This window comes from Manis pentadactyla, chromosome X, assembly GCF_030020395.1.
Source record: "Manis pentadactyla isolate mManPen7 chromosome X, mManPen7.hap1, whole genome shotgun sequence".
Taxonomy (NCBI): domain Eukaryota; kingdom Metazoa; phylum Chordata; class Mammalia; order Pholidota; family Manidae; genus Manis; species Manis pentadactyla.
In genome coordinates this window covers 64,071,667-64,092,964 of record NC_080038.1, presented here as the reverse complement: position 1 = coordinate 64,092,964, position 21,298 = coordinate 64,071,667, and the positions used below count along the sequence as shown (strand labels likewise).

The 21,298-nt window shown below is 43.5% G+C and overlaps 1 protein-coding gene across 1 annotated transcript; it reads right to left on the bottom strand.

Moving 5' to 3' along the window:
* Positions 1 to 1,534: 1,534 nt before the first annotated feature.
* On the bottom strand, positions 1,535 to 19,385 carry GCNA (germ cell nuclear acidic peptidase). Its single transcript, XM_036890978.2, is given in 8 exon segments — positions 1,535 to 1,697; positions 1,989 to 2,095; positions 4,876 to 4,991; positions 6,065 to 6,200; positions 7,382 to 7,526; positions 10,379 to 10,451; positions 11,448 to 11,822; positions 19,373 to 19,385. Coding segments are annotated over 8 exon segments (1,128 nt in total).
* Positions 19,386 to 21,298: the final 1,913 nt, after the last annotated feature.

The following is a 21,298-nucleotide window of genomic DNA, read 5'->3' as shown; positions in this document are numbered from 1 at the left end:
TCCCTAATCTTCCTTCAGGACTTGTGAATCTGTTATTTTATGTGGCGAAAGGGAACTGAGGTTGCCAATCTTATGATTTTAAAATAAGAATGTTCTCTTGGATTATCCAGGTGGGCCCAAAGTGTGATCACAAGGGTCCTTAGAAGTGCAAGAGGGAAGCAGAGGTAGAGAGTCAGAGAAACAGATGTTGCCAGCTGAGGATGGAAGACGGTGGCCTTTACAAGCTGCAAGACAAGGCAACAGATTCTCCCCAAGGGCCTGCAGAGAGGAACGCAGCCCTGCCCACACCTTCATTTCAGCCCAGTGAGGTCCATGCCAGACTTCTGACCTCCAGAGCTGTAAGAAAAGACCTTTGTACTGTTTTAAGTCACTAAGTTTCTGGTAATTTGTTATGGCAGCAATAGGCAATGAATACAAGAATCCCAGTAAACATCCTGGGTATCTCCCAGAAGTGGGGAGGCTGCTTAAGTGTTTATTGGGCAGTTACAAAAATCAGAAACTCAGAACAGAGAGTGCTCTTCCAGACACATCCTGGAGAGCTTCAGATGCCCGGGATCTTGGACAAAAGATCTGAGGATCTGTTCAGCTCTAGGTACAGGGTGTTGATGAAAAGACTTTGCTAACAAGTAAAATTGCAGAAAACATTTTTTTTCATGAACAATTACATTGGTTCAAATGGCTTCATTCAGTGTCTAGAGCAGTTAAATTCATGAAACATGTGTGCCTTTTATTTCTAAAAACAGACTTTGCTAACAAATGGATTGCAGGAAATACCTTCCTAAAATTTTTATTTCAACAGTTACGTTGCTCAGATGGCTTCGTTCAATGTCTAAAGCAAACACTTTATTTCATCCACATTGCTTAGATGGCTTCATTTTATGTCTAGAGCAAGTAAATTCATGAAACGTGCTTCTCCTATTTCTATGAACAGCCTTTGCTAACAAGTGAATTGTGGAAAATATCTTACTAAAATTTTTATTTCATGAAAAGTAACATTGCTCAGATAACTTCGTTTTATGTGTAGAGCAACTAAATTCATGAAACATGCTTATCTTTTATTTCTAGGTAGGTATGACAAGGTTGTATCTGCCAGTGGCCCTGGTTTTGAAGCATTGCCTTTAAAACTTGTTCTCTTTCCAACACTATTCTCATTCTTGCAAACTGCTACTCTCAAAAATGCATTTCTCTTTTGCATTCTTTTCTACATGTTAACAACCACAGCACCTAAATAAGACCCAAGGTGTATCCAAAGGGCCTCTGAGTACTATCAAGGGCAAACAATGGTTAGCAATAGGAAACTTGGGTTAAGAATAATCATTACTAACAACACGAAGCACCAAAAAAGAACTCAAATTCTAATATTTATCACTTCACAGAAACAAAGATATTTTTCTAAAACTTCTTAAACCAGTGAAGGACCCAGCTCACAGAAATGTCCTCTCAGATAACCTCAACGACCTTCCTTTTGTTTAAGGGCATAATCTTTGCTCAGAGTTCTCATCACATCCCCATGGCTCATCCCCTTGTTTCCCCACTAAATCAATCTGTAATTCTCCTTCACATACTTAGCAAATGGCCTCACATGGGGCACAATGAGGGTTCCATCTTTATGATATGATGGCAACAGAACCAGAGTGGCCTTGCATTTGGCACAGATAAAGCCGTTGTTGTCCAACGACTTAGTGTAGCGGCCAACCCTACGAAGGAAAGAGACACCAATCAGTCACCATACCCTGGCATCTTCTCTGAGCTGCTGGCCCTGGGCTCAGAGCATGACTTTTTCTGTGGGTTCTCAGAGTGGGGCACTGAGCAGCATCAAGCTGGGCCAACACAGAGGAGGAGAGAATGGAGAGAGAGGACTTGGACAGGAGTAGAGAGGTTTGACACTCGAAGTCAAAGAGCCATGGACTTACTAATAAAATCACAGAAGAGCCCCTTGGAAGCTGTGGTAAAAACATACTTGGGAAAAAGTCTAAGAAGTGTCTAACCTGCTTTTGCACTGAGTACATTCATACTGAATCTTGTAGTTAATCTTGTAGCTATGGCAACGGGTGATCCTGGCCAGCTCTGGGTACACCATATTAGATTTTCAGTGCTTCTGTGTCCTTACTTATTTTCTGTCTGGTGGATCTGTCCTTTGAAGTGAGTGGTGTTTTGAAGTCTCCTAAAATGAATGCATTGCATTCTGTTTCCTCCTTTAATTCTGTTAGTATTTGTTTCACATATGTTGGTGCTTCTGTGTTGGGTGCACATATATTTATAATGGTTATATCCTCTTGTTGGACTGACCCTTTTATCATTATGTAATGTCCTTCTTTATCTCTTGTTACTTTCTTTGTTTTTAAGTCTATTTTGTCTGATACTAGTACTGCAACACCTGCTTTTTCTCCCTACTGTTTGCATGAAATATCTTTTTCCATTGTTTGACTTTTAGTCTGTGTATGTCTTTGGGTTTGAGGTGAGTCTCTTGTAAACAGCATATAGATGGGTCTTGCTTTTTTTTCCACTCTATTACTCTGTGTCTTTTGATTGGTGCATTCAGTCCATTTACATTTAGGCTGATTATTGAAAGATATATACTTATTGCCATTGCAGCCTTTAGATTCATGGTTACCAAAAGTTCGAGGGTAGCTTCTTTACTATCTGTCTAACCTCACTCGCTTATTAAGCTATTATAAACACAGTTTGATGATTCTTTATTTCTTTCCCTTCTTATTCTTCCTCCTCCATTCTTTATATGTTAGGTATTTTATTCTGTGCTCTTTTGTGTTTCCTTTCACTGCTATTTGTGAGTAGTTGATTTTATTTTTTGCCTTTAGTTAGTATTTGGGTGGTCTTCTTTCTTTGGTGTGATTTTATTTTCTCTGGTGACATCTATTTTGCCTTAGGAATGCTTCCATCTAGAGCAGTCCCTTTAAAATATCCTGTAGAGGTGGTTTGTGGGAGGAAAATTCCCTCAAATTTTGCTTGTCTGGGAATTGTTTAAAGCCTACTTCATATTTAAACGCTAGTTGTGCTGGATACAGTATTCTTGTTTCAAGGCCCTTCTGTATCATTGCATTAAATATATCATGCCATTCTCTTCTGGCCTGTAAGGTTTCCATTGAGAAGTCTATGATAGCCTGATGGGTTTTCCTTAGTATGTGATCCTTTTTCTCTCTCTGGCTGCCTTTAATACTCTGTCCTTGTCTTTGATCTTTGCCATTTTAATTATTATATGTCTTGGTGTTGTCCTCTTTGGGTCCCTTAGTGTTGAGAGATGAGTGGACTTCCATGGTCTGAGAGACTATTTCCTCCCCCAGTTTGGGGAAGTTTTCAGCAATTATTTCTTCAAAGACACTTTCTATCCCTTTTACTCTCTCTTCTGCTTCTGGTACTCCTATAATGTGAATATTTTTCCATTTGGATTGGTCACACAATTCTCTTAATATTCTTTCCTTCCTGGAGATCCTTTTATCTCTCTCTGCCTCAGCTTCTCTGTGTTCCTGTTATCTGATTTCTATTCCATTAACAGCCTCTTGTACCTCATCCAGTCTGCTCTTAAGTCCTTCCAGAAATTGTTTTATTTCTATATTCTCCCTCCTAACTTGATCCTTTAGCTCTTGCATATTTCTCTGCAGGTCCATCAGTTTGGTTATGACCTTTATTTTGAATTATTTTTCAGGAAGATTGGTTAAATCTATCTCCCCAGACCCTCTCTTGGGGGTTGTCTGGGTAATTCTGGACTGGACCACATTCTTCTGCCTTTTCATGGTGATAGAGGTAGTTGTAGGCAGGTAGCGCATGTGTCAGCTGGGAGAACAAAGTCCTTTCCTGCTTGCTGGTCTCCTTGCCCTTCTCCGCTGCCTGTGTTGGTTACCTGCACCCCTGGAGCAGCCTCTGGATTAATTCCCTAAGCTGCCGTGGGCGGGGTCACCGTCAGGGTAGCCCAGAGCCCTGCGAGGAGTGTCAGGTGTCCCAGGTGTGCTCTCCTGCGAGAATGATGCCCCTTCGCACCTTGCCCCAGTTTCCTCTGCCTGTATCAGGCAGTAGCGTGGCAGCTGCATGCCAGGAGAAGATTCTGGTCGGTTGCTGTGGGCGTGGCCACTCCCCAGCTGCTCCGCCACTGCAAGTGGGCACGTGGCCACTCCCTGGCTGCTCTGCCACTGCATGCACCTGCGCAGCTGCTCCCCGACTGCTCTCCTGCTGCGGGCACACGTCTGTCCACTCCCCAGTTACTCCGGTGCTACGTGCATGCACACGCAGCCACTCCCTGGCTGCTCTGCCATTGTGGTGGGGCAGCACTGGAGAGGGAACGACTGGCAGGCTGTTTATCGCCACGAGTGGCCTCAAGGCTGCATTGCCTCCCAGGAGGCTGGGGCGCCCAAAGTTCCCCGGATTCCCAGCTGCTGGCCTGAGTGTGCCGGGATGCTTTCATCCAGCTGTGAGGCCCCTGTCCCTTTAAGACTTTCAAAAAGCACTTGCTTTTCTTTTGTCCCAGGATGCTGGCTGCGGGGACCCACTCACAGATTTTACTGTTCTGTTTCCCTAATATCCAGCACACCATGTACTGTGTGTCTGCACTCCCAGTGTGGATTACTAGAGCTGGTTATTTAGCAGTCCTGCACTTCCACTCCCTCCCCGCTCTGACTCCTTTCCTCTCGCCAGGGAGCTGGGGTGGGGGGAGCGCTCGGGTCCCGCCGGGACGCGGCTTGTATCTTACCCCCTTCGTGAGATGCTGAGTTCTCGCAGATGTAGATGTAGCCTGGCTGTTGTACTGTATCCTCTGATTTCTCTTTTAGGAATAGTTGTATTTGTTGTATTTTCAAAAATATATATGGTTTTGGGAGGAGATTTCCACTGCCCTACTCATGCCATCTTGGCTCCTTCTCCCACTGTATTAGATTTTCTGGCATGATACTTCCATGTGTCACCATGAGAATCATAGTCACCATCAAGCAGCCAGGCAGCCACATGGCATATTTCATGGATCAAAGTATCCCAGAGTCAGTCTTCTGAAGTATCCCAGAAATTATGTGTACTTAAATCAACCCCCTTCTGGTCTGCTACCCTACCAGCCCTGGATTCTCAACCCCACCAGATCCAAAGCCACATTATGTGAGGATATGCAGGCCGGTACTAGAGTTATCTTCCCAGGATTCAGAAACTGAAATTTCTACCTACTTTGACTCCATTTTGTTAGTGGCAGAGAGCCTTAGGTGAGCAAGTCTTTTTGGAGCAGCTCCAATGTGCTTAATTTTTTTTGTGGGATGCTGCTAGAACACATCCAGCCAAGCCTTGGTTTCCACCCTCCAGGAATATAAGTGGGCAGAGTGGGGAGCAATCACTATGGCCAGGGAACTTGGTCAGGAGAAGCTCCATGGAGAAACTTGGATCTGAGCTGGGCCCTTCGCAATTGACTGGATTTGCAATCTTAGGCCATTCTAGGTGTAGTGAAAAACGTTAGCCAATTTTGGGGTTGGGAAGGCATGTGGTATGTTTTGAAAGCCAGTGTGAAGGAAGCCTCATGGAGCACATGGGTAGTGAGAGACAAGACTAGCCAAGTGGGAGAGAGGCAGCCTATGACAGCCCGAAAGCCAGGCTCCAGGCACTGGCAAAGCCAAGGCCTCTTAGTCGGAGAACAATGCAGTGGTGTGCAGGAGACCAAGTAGAGCAGAGAGTAGAGGGAGGTGATGAGGGCCCAAACCTGGGCGGGGGCAAAGATGGAGAAAGAATAATGACTGGAGAGTCATTATGATGATTTGGTGACTGGCTAGGGTACCTATAGGGAACCTTGAACCTCACAGTTACTGGGAGAATGGAGATACTGCCCCTCACAACAGACAGCTAGTTGTGAAGAGAAGGTTAGCCTAGTAGAAGGAAGGACAAGTTGGATTCTCGGGGATGGGGAGACATCCGCTAATCACATCCTCTAAGCAACACACAGTAGGCCTGCCCACCCAAGAATAATGGGTAAAGCTGTGACCCAGGCCGTCAGAGAATACCAGCACCTAAAAATACCTCATCAGACACTGTGCCTGAGGAAAGAGCACAACAGGAAAGCTGCCATTGCTCCTGCCATCACCTGTAGAGTCGTAGACTTTCAGTGCAATCTGAACCTTAGCATAATGCCCCTTCATGTACCAATTATTGCGGGTGGTACATAAGCCAGCTGTTCTCAGCATTTTATTATTCCAGACAATATCTATTTTCTCTGGCAGCTAAAAATAAAGAAAAGCAAACGAGTGAATCAGAGAGCAGTTCTAAGCAGACCAGAAACTATTAACAGTTTTGCAAATCTAAACATTCGGGGGAAGATAAAAAGCCAAGCTGAAGCTCAGGTAAAGACAATTAACAGGCAACCAGGACACAAGTGAGACTGTTGAGAGCACATGAATGCAGGACTCATCCTTCCTTATATGCAGTCAAAAGTCAGGGACAGCCAAGGAAAGCAGTCCATGCTTGCTGAGGTAGGAGATGGAAACCTGTGAGTAAGCAGACTGAGGCAAAACTGAAATGCAATTCAGAACACTTAAGGCTCCCTTCATCCATCATCTGCTGTAACACCCCTGTCACTGGGGAGGGCACCAAAGGCTAGGGAACCTTTAGAAAGATCTAAAACCTTTCACTGTAGAAAGTTTTGTTACCAGAGACAATAAATTTTGAAAAACCTAATGACCAATGGGTCTCTGCTTCCAGATTCTGCCCAATCCAGTTCATGCCCTGGTGCTACTGACAGATTAATTGCTTTCAGCAGTCTTTGCTTCCTATCACATCACATCCCTGTGCCTATTGATTTCAAGTTCAGCTCCTTCAACCTGATTCCCAAAGCCTTCTGGTACCCAGTCCTATGCTCTCAAACATAATAATAGGTGACATGTATTGCTAACTATGTCCTAGGCCCTTGAGGTGGATTAACTTACCAAGGCCTAACACAATAACTCTATGAAATGGTAGGTAGTATTATTGTCCCCATTTTACAGATGAAGAAACTAAGGCAATGAGAGGTGAAATAACTTGCCCAAGGTCACAGACCTCCTTCCCGTTATTCTTCAGCTATGAACCTCTCTTTCAGCTAGTCAAAGCTCAACACATGCCCTCTCCAACACCACTGGTGTTTTCTCCACTGACCATCCTTCCAGAACCAGAACAAATCTCACTTCCTCCAGGCAATCCTATATCTGACTGCTTGGGTTCTTAGTGACTTCTGCCTCTGCCCATCTGTGGTCATAGCCATCTGGAGCATACATTACAACCCACAAGTATTCTCTAGTTATTTCATGTATGCATGTCCCCATCTGCACTGACACTTCTCCAGGCAGGAAATACATCACACCTTGCAGAACCAAAGAGTCCTGGGCATACAGCAGGAGCTCAGTAAGTGCTTATTCATTAGTTGTACCTTGTTATCAAAGACAGAGTTGTTAAGCAGGGTGTAGATTCTCTCATCCAGTTAATCCTTATTTTGCTTGTAATTCCTTCCAGAATACCATTTTGACTTTTCAAGGTCATGCAAGAAACACCCAGGTATTTTGCACATAACAACCCTGCAGAGGTAAATTCAACTGAGTTTTATACACCTAATAAACAGAAGAAATGCATACATAGAGCTTGTGGCCCAGGAGATTTGGCAACTTGCTGGTCCTTCTTCCTTCCAGCTCCTTCTATGAGGGCATTTCCCAAGGTTGCATTCATAGCCTTTTTCTCTTCACTATTGCACATTTTCAGAGATGTAAAGACCACAGTTTCAATCTCAACAGGAGTGTTCCTACACCTGTATCTGCAGTCTCAGTCTCTCCCCCAAGATCCAGTCGAGTTTACAATTGCCCAATGCAAATGCCCAACTGACTAACATGATTATGTCTCCAGCTCGATGTGCATAATTATCCAACTTCTGTTATCAGAAAGCTGAGGACATTTGAAAAGTCACCTTCTCCCTTGCCCCATATTCAGCTAGGCATGAAGACAGACCACTACACCTCCTCCACATCTTTCCATGCAGCCCCTCCTTCCCACCCCACCACCACCACCCTGGTTCAAGTTCAGGGCCTCCCCTTTAGGCCTTGCTCCCGCAGCACTGCTCTCATGGTGTTTCTTACCTCTAGGCTCTTTCTCTTCCAATCCAACCACGACACACCTCCAGATTAATTTCCTTAGGCCGTGTTCCAACTATGTCCCTCCCTGGCTTTTCACTGACTGTGTGGCCCAGGTCAACTGGGTCCCAACCTCAATTGCCAGCCACCATTTCCACTCTGTCCAAAGTGGGCAACTTGAACGTTCCCTGGACATGAACTGTGATTTCCCACAGTTCACTCATGCCTCAGCCCTACCTATTTGCCCAAGGCCTAGAATGACCACATCTCCACCTCTCCTGTGAGAGTGACCTTCTGTGTAGTGCTTTATCATTTGTAAAGAACTTCCTTTTGCATTATCATATTTAATCCTCACAACCACCCATCAAGGAAGCAATCACTATTCTTATAATCTCCACTTTGCAGATGAGAAAACTGAAGCTCAGACCTAAGTGACTGGCCCAAAGTCCACTGAGACACTGAATTTTCTGGCCCAAATCTCATGGTGTTCCCACTAGACCAGTATTGCTGCCCCATCTTTCAAAGCCCAGTTCAAATGCACAAAGAACAGTGCTCAGCACATAAAGGACTCACATTAAGAACAACTATTTATTTAAACTGAAGGATTTTTATCTTGCCTGGAGCAATCCACAAGTCCAAAGAAAGGAGCCCACAGAGCTGGAAAGATCAAACAGGAACAAACATAGCAGAGTGAGTTTCTGACAGACCAGAACTCCTGAGACTGAGGTTTTTGCCAGGATACTCATCAACCCTTAAGTCACAAAATACGCCCTCTGTGAGGTGGCTGGTGTGGGGGGGGGGGAGAAGAAACACCAGACAAAGCAAAGGCAGCTAAAGGGAGGGTCTTCACCCCAAAACTGGATATGATTGACTAACATTTCTACCTCAAATTACTTCTGAAAGCAAATTTGCATCAGAAAAGGTGGCAGATGAAAACCAGAATCATCTGCAGACCTCAGTAGTAAACAAGACCCATGTGTGTGTGTGTGCATGGGTGCGTGCTCACATCAAGTAGGCCATGTGGCTTAGCGCACCTTCACCCCAATACCTGAGCCACTTCACTGCAGGCTGAGCATATACACATCAGAAGAGCCAACGAGACTCCAAATGGGTACGTCAGACAGCATGACCAGCAAGCAGCCTACACATGAACAATGCCGAGCACAACAGGAAGCCAACTCACTGGGACAAGAAAGATGTGGCAACAGTGAGGAGTCCAAACAGACTCACCCCCTCCTTGGGATGATGCAGGCCAATGACACCAAAGGACAGCTTCTTACTTCTTTTGTCACATTCTCTAGGCAAAGCAACCTGAGAACTAAGCCAAGACACATGCCCCTATTGGCAGAGTGGCTTACATATGTATCTAGGAAGCCAAAGAAACTGTGCTGAAAAGGGATCCACCTAAGACAAAACATGTGGAATTGCTCCCAGCGACCTCTCCCAGAGAGGAGAGCAGAAACAGAGAGACAGCCTCTCTGCTCAGGTCCAAGTTGCTCTGTCACCACAATGCCTGACACATCATTTGGCCTCTCCCCTTAAGATGCATTTATTGCCCCAATATACAGGTGAAAAACAAATCAACAAACGTACAGTCCTTCAAATACATCCCTTCTCTTGCAGGATAACTCAGAGGTAAGTATGCATTATTCCTGAATGCAAGTGAAACCAGTCAAGAAAACCATGCTTACTACCTCATACTTCTAAGGGAAAAAAGCAAGAAGTTCCTAGAATCTAAATGAGGAAATATGTTCATTTTTTGCTCTAAGTGGCAACATGTCTTTGGTCTAAATAACCTGGTGTTTTCCATCAATTATGTACAACTTAAAAATAAAGGAATGGCAAGCAATGTAGTTCCTCCTAACGGCTAAGCTTTAGAAATTCGCCAGAATATATGTAAGTCCAGAGAGTAACTGGGTGCATCCAAACCACTGGGAAAACCTGGAAGGTGACTTGGACTGCCCTCCTTCAGCCCCAGCAGGGTGGAGCATGTTGGTTGGGCCTTCTTGCCACTGCCTCCCAGTCTGCTTTGGTTTAGTGCTAGCTGGTGGCCACCGGGCTGTACACACCTCACCTGAAAAACTGTAGCATTGCCTACCCAACATCCTTTATTCTGAGTTTAAGGACAAAGGAAACTCAGAGGACGGACACCTCTGCCTCCTCCCCATGCCCTCTCAACTCAGGGATGGGACCCCTATCTGCCTCCCATGCCAGCCTCCTTCACCCTCTGGAGACCCCCGAAGGCCCATGGACTCCTTAACGTGTGGCTTTGATGACACTCAGTGCCTGTCATGAGCTGTACATACCCAGGCTTACATTTTTCCAATTTTGCTGCGGCATGCTTCTCTGAAGGTGCATGCTCTTTTTGTACTCTCCTACCTGCAAACATAATAGTTCATTTATACCTGGCAAAGTGGTGCCATCAAGCAACTGGCAGAAAGGTAAACCCAGGAGAAGCCCCCAGAGCCCAGCCCAGGGCCATGTGTGTCAGTGAACACTTCCATCTGAAGCCCTGAAGCCTGCACACTGCTCCAGCAGCCAGTCAGCACAACAGGCTTTACCACTCTGCCCGCAGGCCTGGAGTCACCAGCAGAGTGAAAGGGCGGGATTCAGTCACAGGTACCAGCGGCTAAAGGAGCATGCTGTCAGAGGTTAGGCTGTGGGCAACTGAGGAAAATACAGCCTGAGGAATCATCTGGCATCATTCACATGCTTGCTCTGAGGAGAACGGCTCATATTCTAGATGACACGCAGGTCAAATCTTTTCACCTCTGTCTAGCACCCACACCACTGGTTGCTCTATGGTTGCTCTAGCCAAAGACTCATGTATCAGTAGTGTCATTCCCTCATTTATTTAAAAAAATTATTAAACATTCATTATGTGCCAAATAGCAGGCTCTACTCTGGGAGAGACTAAAAGAGGAGTTTACGAGTCCTCCTATCAAGAGATGCAGAAACCTAACACAGCTGTGCAAATGCATTAGTAGAGACAGGGTCTAAGAGCTTTGGGAACCCAGAAGGGAGCAGTAACTCTGGCTCATGGCTTCCTAAAGGAAGTGACAATGGGGCTGGGTGCTAAGGAAAATGGGATCTCCTCAGGATGAGAAGTGCAGGGAGAAAGCACTCCAGATGGATGGAATGGTGAGTACTAAGACATGGGTGTGCCTCTCCTGCTACCAGGAAGACCGTCCCAGGAAGATGGCTGCCTTCCTTGACCACTAGGAAGTTGCTGAAATGGCCCAGGGTTGGCAGGCAGGATAGGCAGACCCAACAAGGCAGACATATCCTAGGGAAAGGGCATGGCAGGTGTGGCTGGCACAAGTGGCAGGCTAGGCATAAGCAGAGGGACAGGCATTCTTGGTTTAATTTACTTACCAGTTGTCACAGCTATACTCTTGGTTTTGCATTTCCTCTTCCTTGGTTGGTCCTCTGCAGGTGCAGGCTCGGCATCAGTTGGTAACTTTTTATCCAAAACCTCTGGGTTGGCCTCAGGATCGTTTTCTGGTTGGCCAAAATTTTCACCAAGATCCTGCTCACCACCATCAGATGAACTGTGCTAGGAGGCAGCAGCCTCATCCACCTCTGTTTCATCTGAGGAAATTTGGACCCGACCAGTCAAATCCTCTTCTATTCTGATCACAGGCCTCACAAAACCATTGCTGTCATCATCATCATAGCTGTCAACAATTATGGGGAACTCCTGGGAGGGCAGCTCCTCGTCAGTGTCAGATAGTACTTCCACAATCTCATCTGGAATTCAACAGACAACACCACCTATAAATATTCTCCTTCCACCACAGCCCCTTATATACTCCACTTCCAATTACAGAGCAAAAATTAAATAAGCGAAGAACTGTGACAATACGATCACAGTTATGAATCGGTTATTTTAGATTGTTGTCCCGCTATAACTTTTTTTTCTGTACCATTAATGTACAATTACATGAGCAACATCATGGCTACTAGACTCCCCATTATCAAGTCCCCACCACATACACCATTACAGTCACAGTCCATCAGTGTAGTAAGATGCTATAGAATCACTACTTGTCTCCTCTGTGCTGTACTGTCTTCCCCGTGCCCCCCTACATTATATGTGCTTATCATAATGACCCCTTCCCCCTTCCCCCTCCCTTCCCACCCATCCTCCACAGTCTGTTTCCCTTTGGTAACTGTTAGTCCCTTCTAGGGTTCTGTGAGTCTGCTGCTGCTTTGTTCCTTCAGTTTTTTCTTTATTCTTATACTCCAGAGATGAGTGAAATCATTTGATACTTGTCTTTTTCCACCTGGCTTATTTCACTGAGCATAATACCCTTTACCTCCATCCATGTTGTTGCAAATAGGATTGTTTTCTTCTTATGGCTGAATAATATTCTACTGTGTATATGTACCACCTCTTCTTTATCCATTCATCTACTGATGGACACTTAGGTTGCTTCCATTTCTTCACTACTGTAAATAATGCTGAGATAAACATAAAGGTGTATATGTCTTTTTTTAACTGGGTTGCTGCATTCCTAGGGCAAATTTCTAGGAGTGGAATTCCTAGGTCAAATGGTATTTCTATTTTGAGTTTTTTGAGGAAACGCCATACTGCTTTCCACCATGGTTGAACAAATTTACATTTCCACCTGCAGTGTAGAAGGGTTCCCCTTTCTCCACATCCTCGCCAATATTTGTTGTTGTTTGTGTTTTGGACGGTGGGCATCCTAACTGGTGTGAGGTGATATCTCATTGTGATTTTAATTTGCATTTCTCTGATGATTAGCAATGTGGACCATCTTTTCATGTGCCTGTTGGCCATCTGAATTTCTTCTTTGGAGAAGTGTCTGTTCAGATCCTCTGCCCATTTTTTAATTAGATCATTTGCTTTTGTTTGTTGAGGTGCATGAGCTCTTTATATATTTTGGATATCAATCCCTTTATTGGATATGTCATTTATGAATATATTCTCCCATACTGCAGGATGCCTTTTTGTTCTATTGATGGTGTCCTATGCTGTGCAGAAGCTTTTCAGCTTGATATAGTCCCACTTGTTCATTTTTGCTTTTGTTTCCCTTGCCCAGGGAGATATGTTCATGAAGAAGTTGCTCATGTTTATGTCCAAGAGATTTTTGCCTATGTTTTTTTCTCAGAGTTTTATGGTTTCATGACTTACATTCAGGTCTTTGATCCATTTTGAATTTGCTTTTGTGTATGGGGTTAGACAAATATCCACTTTCATTCTCTTACATGTAGCTGTCCAGTTTTGCCACCACTAGCTGTTGAAGAGGCTGTCATTTTCCCATTGTATATCCATGGCTCCTTTATCATATATTAATTGACTATATATGTTTGGGTTAATATCTGGACTCTATTCTGTTCCACTGGTGTGTGGGTCTGTTCTTCTGCCAGTGCCAAATTGTCTTGATTACTGTGGCTTTGTAGTAGAGCTTGAAGTTGGGAAGTGAGATCCTCCTTCCTTTATTATTCCTTCTTAGGATTGCTTTAGCTATTTGGGGCCTTTGTGGTTCCATATGTATTTTAGGATGATTTCTTCAAGTTTGTTGAAGAATGCTGTTGGTATTTTGATAGGGATTACACTGAATCTGTAGATTGCTTTAGACAGGATGGCCACTTTGACAATATTAATTCTTCCTAGCCAAGAGCATGTGATGAGTTCCTATTCATTAGTGTCCTCTTTAATTTCTCTTAAGAGTGTCTTGTAGTTTTCAGGGTATAAGTCTTCTCTTCCTTGGTTAGGTTTATTCCTAGGTATTTTATTCTTTTTTATGCAATTGTGAATGGAATTGTTTTCCTGATTTCTCTTTCTGCTAGTTCACTGTTAAGGAAAGCAACAGATTTCTGTGTATTAATTTTGTATCCTGCAACTTTGCTGAATTCAGATATTTATTCCAGTAGTTTTGGAGTGGAGTCTTCAGGGTTTTTTATGTACAATATCATGTCATCTGCAAATAGTGACAGTTTGACTTCTTCCTCACCAATCATGATGCCCTTTATTTCTTTGTTTTGTCTGATTGCCATGGCTAGGACCTCCAGTACTATGTTGAATAAAAGTGGGGAGAGTGGGCATCCTTGTCTTGTTCCCTATCTTAGGGGAAAAGCTTTCAGCTTCTCGCTGTTAAGTATGATGTTGACTGTGGGTTTGTCATATATGGCCTTTATTATGTTGAGGTACTTGCCCTCCAGAACCATTTTGTTGAGAGTTTTTATCATGAATGGATGTTGAATTTTGTCAAATGCTTTTTTGGAATCTATGGAGATGATAGTGTGGTTTTTGTCCTTTTTGTTGATGTGGTGGATGATGTTGATGGGTATTCGAATGTTGTACCATCCTTGCATCCGAGATGAATCCCACTTGATCATGGTGTATGATCCTCTTGATGTATTTTTGAATTTGGTTTGCTAATATTTTGTTGAGTATTTTTGCATCTATGTTGATCAGGGATATTGGTCTGTTTTTTTCTTTTTTTGTTGGGTCTTTGCCTGGTTTTGGTATTAGAGTGATGCTGGCTTTACAGAATGAGTTTGGAAGTATTCCCTCCTCTTCTACTTTTTGGAAAACTTTAAGGAGAATGGGTGTTATGTCTTCTCTAAATGTCTGATGAAATTTAGCAGTGAATCCATCTTGCCCAGGGGTTTTATTCTTGGGTAGTTTTTTTGATTACCAATTCAATTTCATTGCTGGTACTTGGTTTGTTTAGATTTTCTGTTTGTTCCTGGGTCAGCCTTAGAAGGTTGTATTTTTCTAGAAAGTTGTCCATTTCTTCTAGGATATCCAGCTTGTTAGCATATAGATTTTCATAGTATTCTCTAATAGTTCTTTGTATTTCTGTGGGGTCTGTCATGATTTTCCTTTCTCATTTCTAATTCTGTTTATGTGTGTAGATTCTCTTTTCCTCTTAATAAGTCTTGCTAGGGATTTAACTATTTTGTTTATTTTCTTGAAAAAAACCAGCTCTTGCTTTCATTCATTCTTTCTATTGTTTCATTCTTCTCAATTTTATTTATTTCTGCTCTAATCTTTATTATGTCCATCCTTCTAGTGACTTTGGGCCTCATTTGTTCTTCTTTTTCTAGTTTCATTAATTGTGAGTTTAGACTGTTCATTTGGAATTGTTCTTTCCTGAGGTAGGCCTGTATTGCAATATACTTCCCTCTTAGCATGGCCTTCGCTGCGTCCCACAGATTTTGCGGTGTTGAATTATTGTTGTCATTTGTCTCCATACATTGCTTATTGCTTGTTCTCTGTTTTTATTTGGTCATTGATCCATTGATTATTTAAAATCATGTTATTAAGCCTCAATGTATTTATGGGCTTTTCTGATTTGTGTATTTCTAGTTTCACACCTTTATGATCTGAGAAGCTGGTTGGTACAATTTCAATTTCAATCTTTTTGAATTTACTGATGCTCTTTTTGTGGCCTAGTATATGATCTATTCTTGAAAATGTTCCATGTGCACCTGAGAAGAACATATATCCTGCTGCTTTGGGATGAAGTATTCTGTAGATGTCTGTAAGGGCCATCTGTTCTAATATGTTTTTCAGTGCCTCTGTCTCCTTACTTATTTTCTGTCTGGTTGATCTGACCTTTGAAGTGAGTGGTGTGTTGAAGTCTCCTAAAATGTATGCATTGCATTCTGTTTCCCCTTTTAACTCTGTTAGTATTTGTTTCACATACAGAGGTGCTCCTGTGTTGGATGCATAGATATTTATAATGATTATATCCTCCTGTTGGACTGACCCCTTTATCATTATGTAGTGTCCTTCTTTGTCTTTTGTGACTTTCTTTATTCTGAAATCTATTTTTTCTGATACAAGTACTGCAACTCCTGCTTTTTTCCCCCTTTTAGTTGCGTGAAATATCCTCTTTCATCCCTTCACTTTCAGTCTGTGTATGTCTTTGGGTTTAATGTGAGTCTCTCGTAGGCAGCATATAGACAGGTCTTTTTTTTATCCATTCAGTGACTCTATGTCTTTTGATTGGTGCATTCAGACCATTTACATTTAGGGTAATTATCAATAGGTATGTACTTATTGCCACTGCAGGCTTTAGATTCTTGGTTACCAAAGATTCAAGGGTAATTCCCTATGTAACAGTCTAATTTAACTCACTTTGTATGCTATTACAAACACAACCTAAAGGTTCTTTTTTTTGCTCCTTTTTCTTCCTCCTCCATTCTTTATATGTGAAGTATCATGTTCTGTACTCTTTGTCTATCCCTTGGGTAACATTTATTTAGCCTTAGGAATACTTCCATATATAGCAGTCCCTCCAAAATGCACTGTAGAAGTGGTTTGTGGGAGGTAAATTCTCTCAGCTTTTGCTTATCTGAAAATTGTTTATCCCTCCTTCAAATTTAAATGATAACCTTGCTGGGTAGTGTATTCTTGGTTCAAGGTCCTTCTGCTTCATTGCATTACATATATCATGCCACTCCTTTCTGGCCTGTAAGGTTTCTGTTGGAAGTCTGATGATAGCCTGATGGATTTTCCTTTGTATGTGATCTTTTTTCTCTCTCTAGCTGCTTTTAAAAGTCTGTCTTTATCCTTGATCTTTGACATTTTAATTATTATATGTCTTGGTGTCATCTTCCTTGGGTCCCTTGTGTTGGGAGATCTGTGCACCTCCATAGTTCAAGAGACTATCTCCTTCCCTAGATTGGGGACGTTTTCAGCAATTATCTCCTCAATAACACTTTATATCCCTTTTTCTCTATTCCTCTTCTGGTACCCCTATAATGCAGATATTGTTCCATTTGGATTGGTCACACAGTTCTCTCAATATTCTTTCATTCTTAGAGATCCATTTTTCTCTCTGTGCCTCAGCTTCTTTGTATTCCTCTTCTCTAATTTCTATTCCATTTACCATCTCTTCTACTATATCTAATCTGCTTTTAAATCACTCCATTCTATGCTTCATTTCAGATATGTAATTTCTTAAGGATTGATTCTCCATCTTAAATTCATCCCTCAGTTCTTAAATATTTTTCTTTACCTCTATGAACATGTTTATGATTTTTATTTTAAACTCTCTTTCAGGAAGATTGGTGAGTTCAGTTTTGTTTGGCCCTTTTTCTGGGGTTTGTGAGATTTTGGTCTGAACCAGGTTCCTTCGATGTTTCATAATTCTATGTAGTGCCCTGTAGTGCCCAGAAGCTCGAGTCTCTGGAACTGCTCAGCCTCTACCGTGAGGTTGGGGGTTGTAGGGGAGTGGTGCTGGTGTATGGGGGAAGGGATGAGCTTTTTCCTGATTCCTGGCTACAATACCTGTCTCCAGTATCAGAGCCAGTGGGCCGAGCACACAGGTATAAGCCTCTGTGCTTGTCATCTCTAGGTGTTGTAGGCAGGGCCTCCCTCTGGCTGGCCTGATGCCAGCACAGAGCCTGGCAGTTTGTGAGCAGGTGCCGGCAGGCCAAGAGGCAGGTGCAGCAGGCTGTGTGTCACAGTGGGGGGCCTCAGAGCTGAGTAGGCAGCCAGGGCGATGGAGCACCTGACGCTCCACAAAGTTCCCAACCTGCTCGGCGGAGTGGACCCAGACAACCTTGTCCATCTATTCCTTCTCCTGCATGGCAAGCTCCATGCAAACTCCACCCCTTCAGCAGCCCTCTTGCTGCTAGGAAGCCTCTCAGACTGTCCGCCTTTCCTTTGTCCCAGAGTGGCTGGATGTGGATCCCTGTCCTCCACAAATGACCAGAATCTCAGTCTCTCAAGCACTCCACCTGTCTCAGCTCTCCAAACCCATCAACCTCCAGAGCACCACACAATGTAGGTTTTTGCTCCAAAGCTGACCTCCAGGGCTAGGTGTTCAGCAGTCTTAGGCTTCCAATCCCTTGCTGCTCTGTTTCTCTTCCTCCTGCCAGTGAGCTGAGGTGGGGGAAGGGCTTGGGTCCCGCCAGATCAAGGCTTTGGTACGTTACCCTGTTTCATGAGGTCTTCTCTGTTCATGAGGTCTGCTCTGTTCATGAGGTCTGTATGCAGTCTGGTGCAGCCTTCTTTCCTGTTGTTGTTTTAGGGCTACTTGTATTAACTATATTTTCACACTGTATGTGGTTTTGGGAGGAATTCTCTGTCTCACCTCTCACACCACCATCTTGAATCTCTCTGGATATTTGCCATTGTGATTCTTATATGTCTTTGTGTTGTCCTCCTTGGGTCCCTTGTGTTGGGAGATCTGTGGGCTTCCATTGTCTGAGAGACTATTTCCTTTCCCAGCTTGGGGAATTTTTCAGAATTATTTCTTCAAAGACACTTTCTATCCCTTTTTCTCTCTCTTCCTCTGGTACCCCTATAATGCAAATATTGTTCCGTTTGGATTGGTCATACAGTTCTCTTAATATTCTTTCATTCCTGGAGATCCTTTTATCTCTCTCTGCCTCATCTTCTCTGTATTCCTGTTCTCAGATTTCTATTCCATTAACAATCTCTTTCACCTCCTCCAATCTGCTCAAGTCCTTCTACTGATTGTTTCATTTCTGTTATCTCCCTCTGGACTTCATCCCTTAGCTCTTGCATATTTCTCTGCAGCTCCATCAGCATGGTTATGACATTTATTTTGAATTATTTTTCAGGAAGATTGGTTATATCTATCTCACCAGGCCCTCTCTCTGGCTTTGAGCGATTTTGTACTGGACCAGGTTCTTCTGGCTTTTCATAGTGATAGAAGTGATCACCGGTAAGTGGCATGTGTGTCAGCTGGGAGAACAAAGTCCCTTCCTGCATGCTGGTTGCCTTGCCCTTCTCCGCTGCCTGTGCCAGTTACCCACACACAGGGAGCAGTCTCTGGCTTAATCCCCTGAGTTGCTGTGGGTTGAGTGGCCCTCAGGATAGCCTAGGGCACTGCCAGGTGTTACAGACACATCAGGTGTGTTCTCCTGTGAGAACAGCACCCCTTCGTGCCTTCCAGACATTGCGCCAGCTTCCTCTGCCTGTGCCAGGCAGCTGCGCATAGGCAGCAGCCTCTGGGTTTGTCCAGGTTAGCTACACACTGGGAGAAGACTCTGTGTGGTTTCTGTGGGCATGGCTGCTCCCTGGCTGCTCTGCAGCAGTGGCAGGTCAGCCAGTTTGCTTGCAACACCGACAGGGGGGAATGAATGGCAGGCTGCTTATCACCATGAGGGGCTTCAGAGCTGCACTGCCACCCAGGGGGTTAAGGCACCTGAAGTTCCTTAAGATTCCCAGCCTGCTGGGCTGAGTGTGCTGTGACGATTTTGTTCACCTGTTAAACCCTTGTCTTCTCTAAGACTTTTAAAGTGCCAGCTTTTATTTTGTCTCAGGGGAGCCAGCTATGGGGACCTACTCACAGTCTCCATCTCGGATTTTACTTTTCCATTTCTCTAATATCCAGTACACCATGCAATGTGTATCTGTTCCCAGTGCAGATTACTAAGACTGGTTATTTAGCAGTCCTGTGCTTCCACTCCATCCCCACTCTGATTCTTCTCCTCCTGCCAGTGAGGTGGGGTGAGGGGAGTGTTCAGGTCCTGCCAGGTCACGGCTTTGTATCTTACCCTTTTTGTGAGATGGTGAGTTCTCACAGATGTATGTAGATATAGCCTGGCTGTTGTACTAAACCTTCTGGTCTCTCTTTTAGGAATAGTTTTATTTGCTGTATTTTCAAAATATATATGGTTTTGGGAGATTTCCGCCGCCCTACTCATGCCGCCATCTTGAGCGCCCCCTCTCTCCCATTATTACTTTTTTATTTTACAGAGAGTAGTGACAAATAAACCAGTCACCCAAGCCCAGTGGAAATTTTCAAACCACATTCTCTAAGTAGCATTGTGTAGGGGCTCTGTGGTTCCCAAACACACGTCTGCAGACTCATGTATTTTCACTGGCCCGCAGACAAATATGAGAAAGTAGAATAATAAAGTGGATTTTTTTCCATCAAGTTCAATTTCTTCATTTAAAGGACTGTCCTAACCTTGAGATTACACTATTACTAAACTTTTGGCACTCTTGATGAAATTATGGTGATAGTAAACGGTGGTGGGATTTTTATTCCATCATTAGACAAATTAAAAATTGGCAACTCTATGTTAGCCACGAAAAGTTAAGTTTCTAACTAGTCCCTCAGTGCAGAGCTCTCAGAACAACTGATACAAGGGTGAGGAGTTAACTCCTAATGTTGGTTTACTTTAGCACTGAGAGGCCTTGGGAACATTCAGAATGTCACCACCCTCACTCAAGGGTCCTTTGATCTGGACATGTGGTTTGCTTATCTACTGCCACATGCTCTCTGGAGTCAGTGTACAGCTCAGTTCCAGGTTTCTGTGATTCTGCATGTAAAAACTGAAACAACAGCACAGGGAAGATGTGAGAATACATTTATGGTAAAAAAACCCTTCATCCTAAAATTGCAGATTTGGGGAAATATATTTTGACAGTTTCGTCTATTTGAATCAATTACCAAAGAACTTTAGATACGCAATATGGAAAGAAAAAGGAGTGGGTGTTCCTCTGGTAAAAAAAATCATCATTACTCGAAAATTGAAAGACTTCCCACCTGCAGTTAAAACTTTTAAAAAAATAGTAGGGACATGAGATGATTAAAGATGGTGGAGTGAGAGGTGAGACACAGACCTCCTCCTAACACCACATATAATATGAAAATATAATTAATACAACTAATCCTGAAAGAGCAACAGGAAAGAAGGCCGTGCCAGACTGCATACACCTGGAGAAAAGAACAGACCTCACAGAAAAGGGTAACGTACCAAAGCCATGATCTGGTGGGACCCAAGCCCTTCCCCCACCCCAGCTCACTGGCAGGAGTAAGAGAAACAGTGGTGAGGGAGTGGAGGCCTGGGACTGCTGAACACCTAGCCCTGAAGATTTGCTCAGGGAGCATGAACCTACATTTTTTTTCTCTTTTTTTCTTTTTTTCCTTTTGGTATCATTAATCTACAATTACATGAAGGACATTATGTTTACTAGGCTCCACCCTTCACCAAGTCCCCCCCACATACTCCTTCATAGTCACTGTGCATCAGAATAGTAAGATACTGTAAAATCACTACTTGTCTTCTCTGTGTTGCACAGCCCTCCCCATTCCCCACACACACACTATGCATGCTAATCGTAATGCCCCCTTTCTTTTTCCCTGCCCTTATCCCTCCCTTACCACACCATCAACAGAAAAGGCATCCTACATATCTGACAAGGGGTTAACATCCAAATATATAAAGAACTCACACGACTCAACCCCCAGAAAACAAATAAC